The sequence below is a fragment of the Sitodiplosis mosellana genome, unplaced genomic scaffold, assembly GCF_009176505.1.
Source record: "Sitodiplosis mosellana isolate CC-2019 unplaced genomic scaffold, AAFC_SMos_1.0 Smas_scaffold_21, whole genome shotgun sequence".
NCBI lineage: Eukaryota > Metazoa > Arthropoda > Insecta > Diptera > Cecidomyiidae > Sitodiplosis > Sitodiplosis mosellana.
In genome coordinates this window covers 422,783-440,401 of record NW_022595263.1, presented here as the reverse complement: position 1 = coordinate 440,401, position 17,619 = coordinate 422,783, and the positions used below count along the sequence as shown (strand labels likewise).

General features: G+C 37.3%; 5 protein-coding genes across 8 annotated transcripts; 2 read left to right on the top strand and 3 right to left on the bottom strand.

Moving 5' to 3' along the window:
- Nucleotides 1-265: 265 nt before the first annotated feature.
- LOC129568607 (protein lev-9) lies at nt 266-11,990 on the top strand. Of its 3 annotated transcripts, XM_055446701.1 has the most exons (23): nt 266-555; nt 1,118-1,393; nt 1,693-1,805; nt 1,880-1,943; nt 2,026-2,191; nt 2,258-2,295; nt 2,357-2,521; nt 3,384-3,746; nt 3,822-4,091; nt 4,184-4,443; nt 4,531-5,691; nt 5,783-6,247; nt 6,308-6,392; nt 6,463-6,751; nt 6,819-6,967; nt 7,033-7,147; nt 9,165-9,283; nt 9,369-9,460; nt 9,604-9,791; nt 9,874-10,079; nt 10,152-10,340; nt 10,404-10,574; nt 10,650-11,990. In XM_055446701.1, exons 1-23 carry the CDS (start codon nt 498-500, stop codon nt 10,853-10,855), a joined length of 5,208 nt encoding a protein of 1,735 aa, XP_055302676.1. In that variant the 5' UTR covers nt 266-497; the 3' UTR covers nt 10,856-11,990. The 3 variants fall into 3 exon arrangements, with proteins under 3 accessions (XP_055302676.1, XP_055302677.1, XP_055302678.1); XM_055446702.1 differs by lacking the exons at nt 9,165-9,283; nt 9,369-9,460; nt 9,604-9,791; ... (2 more) ...; nt 10,404-10,574; nt 10,650-11,990 and adding an exon at nt 7,375-7,734; XM_055446703.1 differs by lacking the exons at nt 3,384-3,746; nt 3,822-4,091; nt 4,184-4,443; ... (11 more) ...; nt 10,404-10,574; nt 10,650-11,990 and adding an exon at nt 2,654-3,157 and having other exon boundaries at nt 270-555.
- On the bottom strand, nt 7,218-9,071 carry LOC129568613 (uncharacterized). Its single transcript, XM_055446723.1, has 3 exons — nt 8,381-9,071; nt 7,950-8,310; nt 7,218-7,839 (listed from the first exon to the last, which is right to left on the bottom strand). Exons 1-3 carry the CDS (start codon nt 8,852-8,854, stop codon nt 7,754-7,756), a joined length of 921 nt encoding a protein of 306 aa, XP_055302698.1. The 5' UTR covers nt 8,855-9,071; the 3' UTR covers nt 7,218-7,753.
- On the bottom strand, nt 11,244-14,341 carry LOC129568610 (DNA polymerase delta subunit 2). 2 transcript variants are annotated; one of them, XM_055446717.1, is made up of 5 exons: nt 13,848-14,149; nt 13,516-13,788; nt 13,369-13,377; nt 12,261-13,016; nt 11,244-12,165 (listed from the first exon to the last, which is right to left on the bottom strand). In XM_055446717.1, exons 1-5 carry the CDS (start codon nt 14,047-14,049, stop codon nt 12,026-12,028), a joined length of 1,380 nt encoding a protein of 459 aa, XP_055302692.1. In that variant the 5' UTR covers nt 14,050-14,149; the 3' UTR covers nt 11,244-12,025. The 2 variants fall into 2 exon arrangements, with proteins under 2 accessions (XP_055302692.1, XP_055302693.1); XM_055446718.1 differs by lacking the exon at nt 13,369-13,377 and having other exon boundaries at nt 13,848-14,341.
- Nucleotides 14,342-14,451: 110 nt separating this feature from the next.
- On the top strand, nt 14,452-15,586 carry LOC129568617 (protein D2-like). Its single transcript, XM_055446726.1, has 3 exons — nt 14,452-14,794; nt 14,981-15,059; nt 15,166-15,586. Exons 1-3 carry the CDS (start codon nt 14,480-14,482, stop codon nt 15,399-15,401), a joined length of 630 nt encoding a protein of 209 aa, XP_055302701.1. The 5' UTR covers nt 14,452-14,479; the 3' UTR covers nt 15,402-15,586.
- Nucleotides 15,587-16,225: 639 nt separating this feature from the next.
- LOC129568614 (elongation factor Ts, mitochondrial) lies at nt 16,226-17,435 on the bottom strand. The gene is made up of 2 exons (XM_055446724.1): nt 17,116-17,435; nt 16,226-17,051 (listed from the first exon to the last, which is right to left on the bottom strand). The coding sequence occupies exons 1-2, from the start codon at nt 17,266-17,268 to the stop codon at nt 16,293-16,295; spliced, it is 912 nt and encodes a 303-aa protein (XP_055302699.1). The 5' UTR covers nt 17,269-17,435; the 3' UTR covers nt 16,226-16,292.
- Between the last annotated feature and the right edge of the window lie 184 nt (nt 17,436-17,619).

Genomic DNA, 17,619 nt, shown 5'->3' with positions numbered 1-17,619 from the left:
AAAAAAAAATAAATTAAAAATCATCCCTTCTGACAGGATATCAACGACAAGAGTCATCAAAATATTTTCCCACTCCAAACAGGGTTAAAAGTTATAGCACTTGGGGAAGTGCTTCGGGGGAACCAAACGTAATCGAAAATTGCAAGCTTTTCACACAGATGTCAGTGTTGCCAATACGACCCAGTTTTTCGTCCATCCTTAGCTTGTGTATGTGCATAAAAAAAGCTTCGCAACAATTCGCATCCAATGCCAAAGCGCTGGAGATGCTGCAACAAAGACAGAACAACGCTTCCGTAGAGCATATCATTTTAATTTTGTGGTTGGTGGCAAAATTTTCGTGCTCTGTGCAAAGTGAAAATTCAGTGTGCAAACTTTAATTAATTTGCCTGAAAATTGTTTTCAGGTGCAGAATAAGTGTTCCATTATGTTTATATAATGCACTAAATGCAAACAAACAAAAGCAATTTAGCGAAAATATCAAATAAAAAACACACAAAATGAATAGCTTATTCTATTTGTGGGTATTTTTCACGGCAGCCATTTTTGTTCAACGAGGTGAGCTATAAATTTAATTTGCAAATTTTCTCATCGTTCTCTGTTCTTCAACTCCAATGGAAAATTGAAATGCGACACCTTTTGAAAAAAGAAGAAAAAAATCAATCGAAATTTGCAAAAAAGGAGTGGATTTTATGTTGTGTTGATGTTGTCGAAAGTCTCTTGTTGAGGCATGAAAAAAAAAGTCAAGCAGCAATCTAGGTGATGGGTAGTCACCATGATTGCTTATCGCTTTGGTAGTAGTGTGGATGTGCTTTGGTGCGCAAGTGTTGGTAGTTTGGAGTATGGGAATCCGGCACACAACAGATGATTTGTCTCGCACAAATTCAACCACTTGTCAGCTTTTCCATCAGAAATCTGTCAAAACAAATCCCATTTACTCCATTTGTTATGATGTTTATCCACGTGCTTTTTTCTCTCCTTCTCATGCGTTTGTTTACATTAGTCTCATATTTTCTTCAAATGGTGTTTGGTACAATTTTTCAAAGCTTTTTCATTACTTTGGTTTTTCTTAAAAAATATTCGAAGTAATTTTTCCCAAATTTTTGGATTTTGTTCATAGCTTTGGCTGTACCCTCAACCACCGTAACTGAAGTTCCTGACGAGGACGATGAAGACGATTTTGATGATTCCGATGAGTCGGCAGAGGCCGATGACGATAGTCGCATTTATAAGAATCCAAGAAATTCACCGTCATCTGATTGCCCACGCGATGAAGAACAAGCCACTTTACTGGGCCAAAAATGCTTGAGAAAATGTTCATCGCATGAAGATTGCAAGAGCAAGAAGAAAAAGTGCTTGTGCGATGGTGTTTGTGGAATGTCTTGTATTAAGCCAGGTGATTTTTTTTCTATTTTGAGATTTTTAAGTGTACTTTTGTTTGAATATTAAAATATTCACACTGAGAAAAGGCTGGAAGGAAATATTCCAACCCTGCGTTGAAAATGTTGTCATTGCAGACGATTTTGTGAATTGTCCAACCATGGTTGGAATTTGACAAACGCAAAAATGCTATCAATTTTCCAACCATGGTTGGACAATTCACAAAATCGTCTGCAATGACAACATTTACAACTTTGGAATATTTCCTTCCAGCCTTTTCTCAGTGCATGTATGCTATTTTCTCTGTTTTCACAGATCGTGAATGCCCAGAGCTTCCACAGCCTGAACTTGGTGCTGTCACTTTATCTGGACGTGAATTCGGCGGAAAAGCAACTTATACTTGTCCAATTGGTTACAACGTTGTTGGGGTAATATTCACATTCATTAATTTATTCCAAACTTACTTATTTCGATCGAATTTTAACTTGAATTTGATTTTTAGCTCGCAACCAGATTGTGCCGAAATGGTCAATGGACTGGAACACAACCGGTTTGCTCTAAAAACAGTAAAGTGTTTTTTCATTAAATCAACATACTGAATTTGACACATCTGATAGAAAAAACTGATTTCAACTTGACTTCTTTCAGTATTTTGTTTAACTCCTCCTGTAATTGAGCATGCTCGTCATTCAGCATTGCCGGAGCAAGCAACATTCGAACTTGATTCAACAGTACAATATCACTGTTATACTGGTTATGTGACTGCCGGTTTTCCACGAGCCAAATGCTTGGCTATTGATGGTCAGGCAAGTTGGTAAGTGAAAGTTTGAAATATTCTATAGAGGATCGAATGAATATTAACTTGCATATTTTATCATAGGTACGGACCTGATATTAACTGTGAGCCCCGTACATGTGGTGAGTGTGAATGTGTGGAGTTTCAAAAGAGTTCAAATCTAATTTCTTGTGAATTTATTAGGTCAACCACCTGATCCGGCTCATGGATGGCACGCTGGTGAATGCTATACGTTTGGATGCCGCATCACCTATCACTGCGGTGAGGGTTATGAGTTGGTTGGAAAATCCGAGCGTTTCTGCCAGGCAACCGGTGACTGGTCACCGAAAGAGATGCCAACATGTGTGCGTAAGTAAATTTAAAGCCAATTCAATTGCAAATACATTCGAGTATGTTTTTGACTTGTGTATTGTTTCGAGTATCTAATGATCACTGTATTTTCATGTTTCTTTCCTGTTGTTTCTTGCTCTAATCAAAAAGAGAACCAATCATAAATTCTCGTTGAAACGTACATATTTTCTCACAAGTTTAACGAATGTAGCAAAATTTCCGGTGCGTCATATTAAACAGAAAAACTAGCCAGTAGCACTCTTTTGAACTTGAGATCAAAGCATATATACAATTTGCCGAATAGAATCGATTAGATTTGTTTGCTCTTTAACACCCACACATATAAAAAAAAACAATCAATTCCCTTATCTACTTTGATGTTGTGTCACTAAAATTCGAGATTTTACCGCTAAATTCAAGTGATGATGTCTTAGACGCATAATTAGACTTTCTAACTCCATGTGATGCGTCTGAAGTCGGTCGAAATCACCAACCATTTACTAACTCGCATCCAAATTGACCGTTGGACCGTTTATTCACGGCGAATATATTAAATCGTTATTTAGTTAATGTGTAGAATGCAAAAATGTATTTTGGCTTTAAAGAAAAAAAACATTCAAAATAAAAATATGTGTCTCGTTTCCGCAAAACTAAACCAAACGCTTTGTTTTTATTCGCTTCATCCAACTAATTCTTTCCATGCTGAATCAATTCACATTCAATCGGCAGACAATTCGAATCGATGTCTGATCCAATCAGACACATAATTGTTTCAAAATTTGCGGTAGAAATTCACGTAGACATTCATTCACGCATCAATTCTTAGCTAAGCATTACACTAGCGCACTTTTGATATTCTTCTTTCATTTCAATCAAATAGTTGTTACATCGGTCGTTTGCCCAATACCGGAGAGTCCGAAAAATGGAAAAGCTATTTATACCAGTCTTTCATACAATTCGATTGTGAGTTATGAGTGTCGCTACGGGTATACATTGGTTAATGACAGTTCACGACGTTGCGGAGCCGATCGAAAGTGGAGCGGTACTTTGCCAACATGCAAAGAAATCAATTGCGGATCGCCGGGAGTTTTGTTCAACGGCTGGTTGGAGAATATTGACGCCGGTACAGGTCTAGGGGCTAGCATCATATTTAGGTGTCAACCTGGCATGTTACTTATCGGTAACACATCAACTGTTTGCCAAATCGATGGGAGGTGGAGATATCCTGTACCAGAATGCTTGGGTAACTCGAAAATCATATTTTGCTATCATTTTTCTTTGAACTAACACTTCTTTTTCGTTCTTTCTTTGTGCATAGCACCTTGCGTTATTCCAACTGTCGCACAAGGCACGGTAATTGCAATGGAAAAGGAACTCGATCCAAATGCTACGACACAAATCACACCGACACTTCCACCCAGCTCGAATCAAGTGATTCATGGAACCACATTGGAAGTCGTTTGCGAAGATCACTATGAGTTTCCCATCATATCATCTTCTCCACCAACTTGTTTGAACGGCACCTGGTCCATTATACCTCGCTGCACACCAGCTCGATGTAAAATTCTACCTAAACCACCTAAATTTGGTAGGTTATTTGCTCAATTTTGAACGTATTTTTACTTTTATTTTGCTGTCGTCATATATTCGGAGATAATGTACTGTTTTACGTAAATTTAGGTATGGTACTGGCGCCAAAAACCGAACACGGGATGAAGGCGCGGTTCAAATGCAAAGACGGCTTCAAATTGATTTCGCCGGAAGGAAAAGATGTCATCGATGAAAATGAATATGTTTTAACCTGCGCGTTTGGCAATTGGACCGGAATAACACCAATGTGTCAAGAGCTGTTTTGTGCATTCCCTGGTTACGTTAAGAATGGAAAAATTTTACTCATTGGCAACATGGGTCTTTATGATTATCGGCCATACGTTAAAAAGGTTTTTTTTTGATTAGTTACGAATATTGTTTGCTTATTCATTTTCGAACTCTAATTTGTTTCTTTTCTTAACCCTCTCCTTTTTCAGATAATGAACAACAAGCAAATAATGTACGATTGCGACAAAGGTTATATTTTAGGAGAAAGGGGGCCTGTGGGGGCTACATGCGTAGGTGGTGTATGGCGTCCGGTTGAGATGCCCGAATGTTTGCCTGGAATACATCCTCGATTGAGATGGGCTCGACGCAAACGAGACGCCAAAAACCATCGGAATCGTAAATTTCTCAGCAAATTCAGTAATTTTAAACGCGAAATGAGCAAATGCCTTCGGAAAAATGCAGTAATAGATGATCCATTCCCTGTGAAAAATCTACGAACCAAAAGAAACATTCTTTATCAGAGAGGTGGCCAACAGAGAATTCATCGAAGACCAATTCGAAATCATCATGTCAATCACAAGTGGCACCTTGTTGCTCCCGCTATCATACGTTTCAAGCGAGGCGCCAACCGAAAACCAGTTCCAGAGATTGAATATCAGTTCGCACGACCACTACGCAACGAATTTAGACAACAACAACGAAATCGATTTGAAGAAGAACAACAACGAGCCTACAACAAATACTACGAACGAATCAGACAAAAACATCGAAATTACATAAACAATTTATTGCGTGCATCGCACAGCCAAAGTGTTATGGATGACGAACCGCTAATATTTGATAACAAAGAAAATACATATCATGGTGAGGATGACTACAAAACTCCTGCAAAGGATCCTTTCGATGAAATGAATGCATACGCTTCGATGCCGATTCCATTGCCGAACATCAACGAAAATCGAAATGTTTACGCGAAGAAAGAAATCTATGATGGCATTGTTAACAATACGTTTGTTGGCCGAAGTCGCAGCAGCGATCAAGTCCAAAATGAAGATAGATTCAAAAACAGGAATCATCTGCCACAAAAACCTTCAAACGATTACTATGAACTCACACCCAAACAACATGGTAGTAACGCAACAGACATTCTAGATTTGCTACGATCGCAAATCATTCGACGCAGAAAAAGAATTCTCAACAGTGTCAAAGGTCAAGAGCAAGAAACATTTGCATTGAGTAGAACAAAAGAGTTTCACAGAGTAAAGCGCGCACCACGTGCTCCGAAGAAAAACGAAGAGCAAGTTGATGAAGATGGCAACGGCAGTGACACCGAGAATCCTAGAAAAGCAAGAACAAAGGAACCATGCGAGGTAAGAAAGTGAAAAGAATTCAAAACAATTGCGTTGCTGATTTTTTCTTTGTAATTTATAAAAACCGAATGGTTGATGTTCAATCATACAGCCAATCGCAATGAAACCCTATATCCGCATTGACATAGTACGTGAAGGGCGAGATCCATCAAATGAATTCAGTACGGGTACCATCATTCGAGCTACGTGTGCCAAGGAATATCGATTGAACTTACAAAATCCAAATGGAACGGCGAAATGTGTTCGCGGACGTTGGAAGCCATTGACACCCGAGTGTACATTGGTACCTTGTTCGATCGCATCAACGGAACATGGAAGCTATGTGGCCATTGTTGTTGATCAGAAAGATGACAGCGGCAAAACAACCACGCAACCGCTCAATGCATTTGATGAGATTCAAAGTGGAGAAATTGTTCAATTCAGTTGCGATGAAGGGTACACGGTGCAAGGACCGAACAGATTGAAATGCCAAGAGGGAAGCTGGGACGTTAATGGTTTGCCAGAGTGTGTTCCAGCGCCTTGCTCGTTGCCAACCATAGATAATGCTGTTTATCAAGTAATGAAAAATTACACTCATTCTTATTTTATAATCGTTCAATAATGACTTTAAATTCAGGGTGGCTATCGCTCCGGACTGACGATTGCTCACGCAAGTGCGGTTTCTGTTCAGTGTGATGGCACCGATCAAACTGTCCAAATGTGTAAGTGTTAAACGAATCAATAATTTGAGAATAATTGAATGAAAATTCGATTTTTCCTTCGATATCGTAGCATGTTCATTGGGCGTTTTAACACCTCAAACGGTTCATTGCATGGAAACAATTGTGGCTGCGCAACGAACTCGTGAAATTGAATATCTGGGTGAAGTTGAATTTGTCAGTTCAAATCAAGATGTGGCAAGTATTTTAACTGGATTCAAGAAAATGAACGACAAATACGGCAAAACCAAAACTATGGTGGCCACAAAATCAGAAAACAGCGGCAGTTACTATCAACATGCATTCGGTGATGGAAAAGCATGCGAAATGCCAAAAAGAATTGAAGATACGATACTATACAAGTAAATTTCATTTAAAGGTCCTTTTATGTTGAAGTTGAATTGAAATTATATGATTCTAATTTTTTAGAAATGGTGAGCCAGTCGTTGACACGGATGAGGGATTCGAGACGGGTACAGAAATTACATTTAACTGTATCAAAGGTGCAGCCGGCGAGAGAACTACTTGGAAAATCACATGTGATGATGGCATTTGGAGTGGCCGCTCTTTCGATTGCAGTAAGTGGTTTGGCCTTTTACTTTAGAGTCTTCGATGCGATTAATTTTTTTTGATTTTCTTCTAGCAAACGGCACCTGCATCTTCTATAACAATGAACCGAATGTTGTAAGTTTCTATAATGATCTGCAGATTCGTGAAGATGTTGTTGAATTCCCACCGGGCGCAACAATCGTATCGAGGTGAGTGATAACGACTGAAAAAACAAAACAGAAATAAAACTAAAATACTATCAAATTCAATCCATTTCGATTTTATTTTCATAACACAATTTTATTCATTTGCATGATGACAATTCATTAACTAATACATTTTAACACAACATCTTGATCTTGCGGCAAATGGACAATTTACACAATTTACTCCACCAAATCACAACACGATACATGAACCTTATGATATAAAATAGTGATAGAGCTAGCAATGAACATTTAAAATCATTTCATAACGATTCTATTCGTTGCATGCTCGAAAAAATACAATTTATTCCATTAGTTTAGGCCAAAAGTTCGACTTTTTCACATTTTGAATTGATTTAATTTTTTTTTATTGACAATAACTCTTCTGAAATTAGAAATTTAATGGTAGTTTAAAAACCTAAAATTTTAGAAAAAAAAATCTAATTTTATCAACTGCAGAGCGAATATGTTTGAATGAAACGCACAAAATCATAAAAATAAATAGTTTTAGATTTCATAGATTAGAACATTTTCAATTAAATAAAAACACAATTCTGAATAAAGCATGATTTTTAACCGATTGATGTAAATATGTTGAAATTTTTATATTTAGTCATACTCGGCCCCAATGGTAATGCTAATTTCGCCTGGTAAAACAATTGTTTTGTGATACCATTTATTCGTGTCCAAAACAACTGAAAATACAAAAGAGGTTCATTCAATATTTAGATTCTTTGATTTCATTTGGAATGGCTTCATTTTCTCCTTCTGCATGAGTTTATAGCACATATAGTAAATTACTCACTGACATCACCGGTACGAACTACTATCGAAAATGTTGAGCATTCGTAATAGCATTCTGGTGGTGGTGCTAAAATCCATTCCTTTGCACCTTTAATTTGGGCTTGCCACGATGGTAGTCGCACATTATCAACATGCATATGAGCGCCAAGACCGGGGCCACCCATGAATAGCCAATCAACAGCATTATTCTCAGACGTGTCTGGTAAGAAATACGGCCGGTCGTAATGTTTCCGCAGCTCTCGAGCCACTTCATAGTTGCAATTACTCCAGCCAAAATACCATGGCTGCGTGCCAACTTCATAATTCACACGCTCCGCTGGAATACTTAAAGCTTCTCGAAGTGATTTAAACTCGGTTTTATACTGAAAAAAAAGAAGAATGCAAACTTTTTCCCATTGTCAATTCACTTTTTTACGTTTCAAATCCATTTACCGGAAAGAACTGGCAGTTCATTTGTTCCGAATCAAATAGCGAAGATTCGTACACATCTTTGAAATACCAAAAGTCAAACACATCTAAAGCGGTCCAATTGATGGTTGCATCGGTGATGACAACTGGTTTTGCATTGTATGCATAATTTTTCTCGAATTCTTTTGGTGAAATATTCGAAACTCGATCGGCTTGTGTAATATTTCGGCAGAAACCGCAATCTTCTGGCGGACGAAATGCATGCGAAAGCGAATCGGGTAAAGATATCCAGCACTTTTTTGTATCGCTAATCCACGATTTGCCATAGAGAAATGCGATAACTCCGATTGCGATTGGAATGAGAGAAAAAAGTCGAAAAAGTGACAAATCCGATGGCGTCAAATGAATTCCAATAGCTGGAAGTCGTTGAATATTAATATTTGATTTGCTGGCTTTTTCTATGATTGCTTTCAACTTTTTCACATTTTCGCTCACCATTTTGCTGTTAAATGGAACACTGCAGAACTTTTCGAGAAACGTGTATGCCGCTATCACGTACCACTTGTAAACTGGTGCAAAACGCCTCTGCGACAGATTGAGTGAGCCTGACTATAAGCTGAGAATCGATTACCGTGTTCACAGATGCGGAAAATTGCTCAATCAATCCCATAAAATTGAAAGTATATAAAAAATGAGCATCTGTATGGCATGTTCAATTGAGATAACGCACATTTTTCAATCATGTCAACACTTCTTTTCGTTCTCTCACTAAAATGGGGTGATGTGTCGTTCTCATTTTCTTTTTCAGATGTACGGATATCGGTAAATATCAAATGCTTGGAAATAATGTTCTCACTTGTATTCATTCGGAGTGGAATGGTATTAAACCACAATGCTTGGGATTAAATCAGGAAAATGATTATGCAAGTATGTTGCCGTTGAGATTATATTCGATTGATTTTGACCTACTAAATCGACGCCATTGTATCAATATTGTTGAATTATGTTGCAGTGGAAAAATCTCCAACCATTCTGTTTCGCCATCACAACGGCCCCATTGCACAAAGCAATGATGGAAAGCTAGTTGTATATCCAGGCACAACGGTATATATACAGATTTAATAATAATATTTATCGAGCAATAATATATTATTAACATATCGAAAACGTAACTCTCTCTCAATGGGAAACTGAATATGATAAATATTTCTCTTCTATCTGGGTAATAACGGGGCTATTCAACCAAGGTGCATATGGAGTGCCTTTGGATGCGACGATTTGGCAATCCCAAATGGACTGTTAATCATACATTTAGAAATTATCCAGAGGGATGGGTAACTGATGAAGGCCGTGACAATACATTGGAATATCGATTGAGCATATTCCATGCGGTCGAACATGATTCGGGCATCTACACATGCATGACACCAGCTCGGTACGAAAGCAAAACTCTCATCAATAAATCGGAACACACTCCGTAATTTAATCCTTTTGTGTTTGTTTGATTTGAAATTCAGGCATGACCATACAGTTGAAGTACTTGTCCGGCCAATTCATTGTCCAGAGATTCCGAATAAACGTGGGCTCAAGGTGAATGTGAACGACACCAAGCTTGGTACAAAAATTCAGTTGTCCTGCATAAATGGAAACTCATTGATCGGTGCATCCGAATTGATATGCATGCCAAGTGGCAATTGGAGTTCACCGCTTCCGGTGTGTGAAAGTAAGTACATCTAATCAGCATAATTTTCCCCTTGAATAATCGATCAATGTAAATAATAAACTTCTTTTGTAGGCATTGAATGTGGCGACATCCCAATTTTGGCTTCATCCAATCGATCTGTGCCAAGAGTAACGATACTATCCCGTGAAGTTGGCGGCCGAGCAACATTTTCATGTCAAACTGGCTATGGATTACGTGGTCCATCACAAACAACATGCTTATCAACTGGTGAATGGGCGCATCCATTCCCAACGTGCACTGGTTTGAATGCAAATGGAACAAGTATAAGGAAAAAACCAAATAAATCTCCATTTAACATTACAGAAGTGCAATGCGATAATCCTGGGGCTCCAAACAATGGTTATGCTCAAGGTTCGGTCCCATATCGAGCGGGAGACGTAATCCAATTCAACTGCAATCCCGAATATATGATGCAAGGACAACCAATTATCGCGTGTCAGGATAATGGCAGATGGTCGGGTGTTTTACCAAAATGTAAGTGAATCAAAATACAAAAACATTTCATCTGACATACAGATTGAGACTAATTTTCTTCCACTTTGACTGCAGGTGTGCAAGCTTGTTCATATCCTGGCACAGCGATTGCTGGTCGCATGTCGTCGGTAAAATTCTATTATTCGATCGGCGAGAGCATAACATTCACATGTGATGCCGGTTTAGAATTGAAGGGGGCTCGAACGATTAAATGTTTGCGAAATGCCAAATGGTCCAATGCAATTCCAAGCTGCATTGGACCAGAGCAATTAAATGCTTAAAATAGCCACCATTTTTTCCTCAGTCAATTCAATTTTAATATCATTGATTTATTCAGGGTCATTCCATTGATTCGATTTCATAAGATGAAAACGCATGTTTATATAGGTATATACCTACTCAAATCCATCGACAGCCAAGAAAAAAAAATCCATATATTATCTGTTTTATATTTCTATTTCTTATAATATTGTAAGAGGTCAACAATTATTCAGATTATTATCTTGGGGGTGTTAGTTGTGATATTTATAAATATATTAAAAGAGACAAAAAGCAAATATTTATGAACATTTAATGAATAATGAGAAAGAAAAAGGAAAATAAAATCAGTATAGAGTTTTATTGCTCAGTTTTATCATGAACGAGAGTAGTTTTTTCAGATTTTCAAAGTCAATCTATTCGTTTCGATATTTTAAACAAAGCAATATATTTTATCTCGTTAACAATCAAACATATAGATTATATTTTGTGAAATGTTTGGAAATCATAAACCTTTGTTTATTCTCTGTGTGTATGCATGAATTTTGTCAGGAGAAAATGAGTTGAACAAAAATTTACGACACAAAGACACTCGTGATATCGGCCACAGTATCATAACGAAAAATAAAAAACAAATTCATAATAAATTGACGAACAGCATTTTGAACATGTGTAAATGAATATGGAATTTTGAAAAATGAATAATAATTTAAAAAAAAGAAAGAAAACAATAGGTATTTAGGGACTAAACATTATGTCTGAATGTGTACTGAAAATGATTTAAAAAAACAAACAAATTGTAGATTTAAGCAATTGAAACGTTTCTTCCACTTGAACATATTTACATATTTATCATGATAAAAATTATTAATATATGGTAGACACTTTGTAGATGCATTTTTCGCAGCAAATCAATTTTAATCATTTCATTTAGAAATTCAATTTATTTCATTGTGTCCGACTTATTTTTTATTTCATATCATTTCTTTAGTTACATCAGAATATTCACGACAATTAATTCAAAATGAAAAATAATTTGGCTCAAGTTCTTATGCCTGCTTTTCACTGGGTTTTCTTCCCTTATTTATTGGAACTTATAGATACCAAAACTAACAACTGTATTTAACATTAGAATAAAGGTATTTTAATAAAAAGAAACGAAACGACGTTTACTTAATAAGAATGGTTTTCAATTACATTTCAATGTCATCAAATCCTTTGACTTTGAAACAGAGTTGCTTACATTCCAACGTTCGTAAATTAACGACAGCCACACTTTCGGTCTGGGAAAAGGAGGGAATGCAAACGAGCCGAGTTCGTTGGCCATTTGAACCTAGGAGAGCCAATTAAATGTTAAGAATTAAAAAAAATCATATTTATCTCGAACACAAACCATCAATTCAAATCCATATATAAGATTTTACGAACCTTCGAAGGTGCCAGTCTTAAATTCTGTTGAATTGCCAGCAAACAAAATATGTGGACATTGTTTAATGATGAACGGATCCTGGTCAGAATATGGATAACACGATAGGGTGTCTGGTGCGGTCGGTGCCAAAATGCTCCACTTGGCAACTGATCTTAATGCATCGAGTGGGTCTTCAATGTGTGAAAACTTTTGAATGTTGCTGACATTTTGACCCGATGTTCCGAGGATGAGACGATCTTCGACGTAAAACTCGTAGGGATTGGTTACGCATTTGAATGCACCGCATGGTGCGCTCTTGGGGAACATTAAGTGATGCATTGGTTGTTGCGGCAGCATACAGTTGGCTGGATCGAATTCACCTGGCATCAAATCCACATTGACGGACTGTGCCCAACCGTACACGAGATCATCAACGGCCTTAACAGCTTGCAATGTAACTGTCGATTCAGGTTGTCGCATCAAAATCGTTCTCGGTCGTACTTCCATTGACGTACGTATGGAATTGCCAGCCACAATCACTCGAACCACATTCGATGCCTCGAAGTCCAAGTCTTTGCCATCTTTAGGTAGATTTCCGTATAGCCATTGTTGGAACAATTCAAGTGACATCGTAAAATCGTGAGTAGACGATTGATCCAGTCCGGAGACAAACACCAGCAACGGAGATGAGGTCAGATCTTTTAGTGGTGTTTGTGGCCCACTTTCATAAAATAAATTATCTTCCACCATAAATTTCCCTTCATCATTTTCATAACCTAAAATCAACCATTTGAATTAGTTGGGAGCAAAAACAATATTCTTTCTATGTGCAAAAAAGTGCGGAAGGTTAATACGGTTGACAGTGAAAAACACAATGAAAAAATGGTAATCAAAACGAAAACTTCGACAAAAAACACCTCATGTTATATGATGGTTAGAAAATCAGGAAAAAACGATTTTTTTTTACATGTATTCGAAATCATGGGAAAAATGTGAATGAAACAAAATCGAGTGTGCATTGGATTAATTGACTATCAAATGTGAATTCTGGGACTAATGTGAAAAAAACACAAAACGTGAAGATTCTATGGTACACACGCCAACTCTATCGAGTCGACTTTTACTTACGATCGGTCCCTAAACATCATTGCCATTCAGAATCAATTTGCAATTATAAAAAAAACACAGATATTTGAATTAATATGCGATCACTTCATTCTGTGTGCACCTTGAATTCTCTTTCGATTTCAAGCCAAATCCAACCCCCTAACTCACCTAAGACAGCCATAACAATGCCAGTGACATACTGATCAACCGGAAAATCACCCAGAAGTTGAATACGCTGCACTTCATCCTCCAATATCAGCGTATCTGATTCATCAGCAAAATTTTGGCGGATTGGTTGCGGTGCCAATTGTGTTTCCTCGGAGATTTCCCGCAAAATACTTGGCTTCAGTTTTTGATGCACAAATGTTGTACCAATGATGACACATTTCTCCGGGTTTTCTTCACGCAAATCAGTCATCTTTTTGATTTGATATTTGTCGCCTATTGAGATAACATTCAATATTATAATTTGGTAGATAAAAGTGATTATTGGTACTCACCCCATTTCTCACTAGACTTCTGCATGAGAAGTGGCCGCATTTGTTCCAATCGTCTGGAATAGATGTGGGCAAATTGTTTGCTGTAGTCAGTTTTCTTTTCAGTCAACTGGAATCGCTTCGATGATTCAGCATATTTTGCGGTGGACAAACGCTGGAATTCATCTATTGATTTTTTAATCGAATTTTCGCTAGGGAATAACATTTTTAAATAATCGTTCAAAAGCAAACTAATCTACTGCAACACAAAAATTTCGCGCTAAATGCACAGCTTTGACTAGCGAACTGTCATTGTGATGTTAAAAGTGACAGTAGAAGTTTTAGTAGGTTTTTCTCTCCAAACGAAATGAACGAATCAAATTCAACTGAATTCAATTATTATTGTCTAAGAAAAATTAAATTATTTTATTTATCTCTTTATTTAAATGGATAATTCATTTTTTAAACAAAATCATTTTCCAACAACAGAAACCGTTTTATATCATTTGTTTTCTTGATCCTACAAGATTTCCAACTGGAATATTCAAACCGTAGAACCTATCAACGTATCTGTTGTTGTGTAGACTTGATTCGTCCATAAATACGTCAAGTTCATTGAATGTGGAGAACTTTTTTTTTTCATACGATAAGGTAAAATGCTTGCCAACCGGCTATTGTCTGTTTCAGTTCTTTCGAGAAACTTGATCAAATCAGTGGCAGCCCGATACTACGCAGTAAACATAACGATGGATAAGCATCAAGTCGTACCAGACGTCATTCCAGTTGCACCGGCTGAAGTAGCTAAGGTCACCTACGTTAGCGGAGTCACAGTGAACGAAGGTAATGAATTGACACCGCGTCAAGTTAAAGACGTACCAAAGGTGGAATGGAATGCTGATGCAAATACGTTGTACACGCTTTGTATGACGGACCCTGATGCACCGAGTCGTCAAGCTCCAAAATTCCGTGAGGTTAGTTTTTTTAATTTTTTTCTACTGAAAATATTACTTTTTTTATCAATTTCGACTAGATCGTTACTTCAATTTTTATTGTTTTTTCAACTGGTTAAACTCGGTTTACTGAGAAAAAATATTATTTACTTTTCAACTGAGTTGCACCAACGTCACTGACATTTTTTTGTATATCAACATTTTCAGTGGCATCATTGGTTGGTTGGAAACATTCCCGGTGCAGATGTGAGCAAGGGTGAAGTACTATCGGATTATGTTGGCTCTGGTAGGTTTTCAATGCAATACGAAATAAATGAATCGATTTCAATTGAATTCAAATCGTTATTGACTAATAAAAAATTAAACTATTTTATTTGTCTTCATTAAATCAGGGCCACCAGAAGGCACTGGCTTGCATCGCTACGTCTTTTTGGTCTACAAGCAAAACGGCAAGATCACTTTCGATGAGCCACGTTTGCCCAACACCAGCGGTAAAAATCGTGGAGGATTTTCGATTGCAAAATTCGCCAACAAATACAACTTGGGAACTCCAGTTGCTGGAAATTTCTATCAGGCTCAATGGGACGATTACGTTCCAATCTTGTACAAACAACTCGGTGATGAATAACGCATCTTTATCGCCGTTTTCCACAGCAATGCTTCAAAATCACAGTCTTTCTTAGAAAGTTTAATTAAATGTTTAGAAATACGAATAAAATGAGAAATTATGTGCCTCATCCAAAAATTGGCGATACACAAAGCAACTTTTCACACATATCCTATTGTTGGAAATAAAGCATTTTAAAAAGAAGAGTGGTGCCTGTTGTCTTCAATTATATATGCAGCATGCTAGTAGTAAATTGCGTGCAACACGATTAATCGTTCACTCAAATCGATATGAATATTTTATTGCAACTTCCAAGCGGCGAACAAATAAAGTAATCGTTTTTCTTTATTTGTGTATTATTCATTTTCTGTGCAACGGTATGTTTGGATTGGTCGGCATTGATTAGAAAATTGTCATCGGCTGCGAGCATTTATCGATTAGTTAGTTTGTTTATTTTGCCAGTTTTTGTAAATATTTCATTGAAAGAATAGAAAAGTACTACGGCTAGTATACCGAACATCTTTGATGCGCATTTTATCGAACAAACGATAGAGTCTGTTTGGTAAACAACATTTGCTTATTGTCGGAACGATATTTCTGGAAATGGGGTAGCATGACTTATGGATGTTAGCGCTTTCAATGACAAACGACGACAGAAATAAACCTTTTCAAGCATAAATCAATCATGCGTTTATACAAAGTGGTCCATATTACCCCATGAATGCATTTCGAACAACAATCTTGATATCACAAATTTTATCCCAATCATTCGAAAATCACTTGGCCGAAGCATAAAAAATGGCATGGCGTTACATTTTGATCGCTAAAAATGAAACTCAATAAACTCCTACAATTCAACGAAATTTATTATGGGAAACTTACAATATTACACATACATTCATGTATAAAGTTCTAATTGGCTGTGGCAGCGCTAACATTTTCTTCACTGTCCACATTTTCGCCGCACTTGTATCGTTGGTAATCGACTATTTCGATTTGTCTTTCTTCAAGCAATTGCCCGACTTTGATTGTTGGATCGAATACATATTCTTGGAAAATTAAGCAAGTTTCATCATCAGAATCCTTAGCCGGTTTATCTTGTTCTTTGTTGCCCACTTTCAATGGATTGCTTCCGATAACCTGTAGACAGAGATTTTTCTTCAATTCGTCGGTGACTTCTGTTTGGCTACGAATACCAACAATGGTTCCGATGCTTCCGCCCTGAGTTTCGTTATCGGCAACAACATTTGGCGATGGATATGCCATTCCAATTAGCTGTACGGATTGTGGGACTTTGAAGCAGACAGCGCGCCTGAGTGCTGCATTCTCACCAACCGAACCAATCATTAGAGCCATTTCGTCCGCCAATTTTTTGTTGTTACTGCTCACCAAATTTTTGAGCGATTCCGCTTGGAATTCCGTTCGTGAGATGAGATCGCTTTCCGGAAGACCACTGACATATTTCAAGCATGCTTTCGATGCCAAATCCACAAACTGTTGGAATTTTTCATTGCGGGCCACAAAGTCTGTTTCACAGTTCACTTCAATTAGTGCACCGATGTTTTTCTGCAGAACAACACCGACGAGTCCCTGGGCTGTTTCACGACCCTCCAATTTTGTTGCCTTTGCCCAACCCATTGCCTGTGCCTGTTCTTTCAGCCATTGTTCCGCCTAAAATTTCCATAAAAATATCATTTTATCAATTGTAACTGAAAATTCCAACGCAATCACATACCTTTGTAACATCGTTATTATGCAACTCCAACGCTTTTTTGCAATTCACAAATGAGTACCCGGTCTTTTTTCGCAGAAGTGCCAACGGACTTTTCTCTGCTGAATAACATCGAATGTTATTCAATGATTGACGCACAATTTGTCTGCAAAACATATTTATGAACGATTAAAACCGAAATTTATGCGAAAAACACCACTTTGAGTTAAATTAAGGCTCTGAACGAGCTAGAATTAGGGAGCTAAATTTTTTTTCTGTAACTATTAAATATATGATGAAATTTAATGGAAACCAATAGATTTTTGGTTAGCCTGGAAATGAGCGAAACATCAAAAACACATGTCAAATGTGACATTTGATGAGTGCGCTCAATTCTTTGAAAAAAAGAAGTGAATTCAATGCTCATCTCTTGTTTCGAGTGTTTCTTTTTATTTGGAGGTGTTTCTTTGAAAATTGTATCTATTTCCCGAACAAATGATTAAATTGAGGAAATATACTTGACTCTAT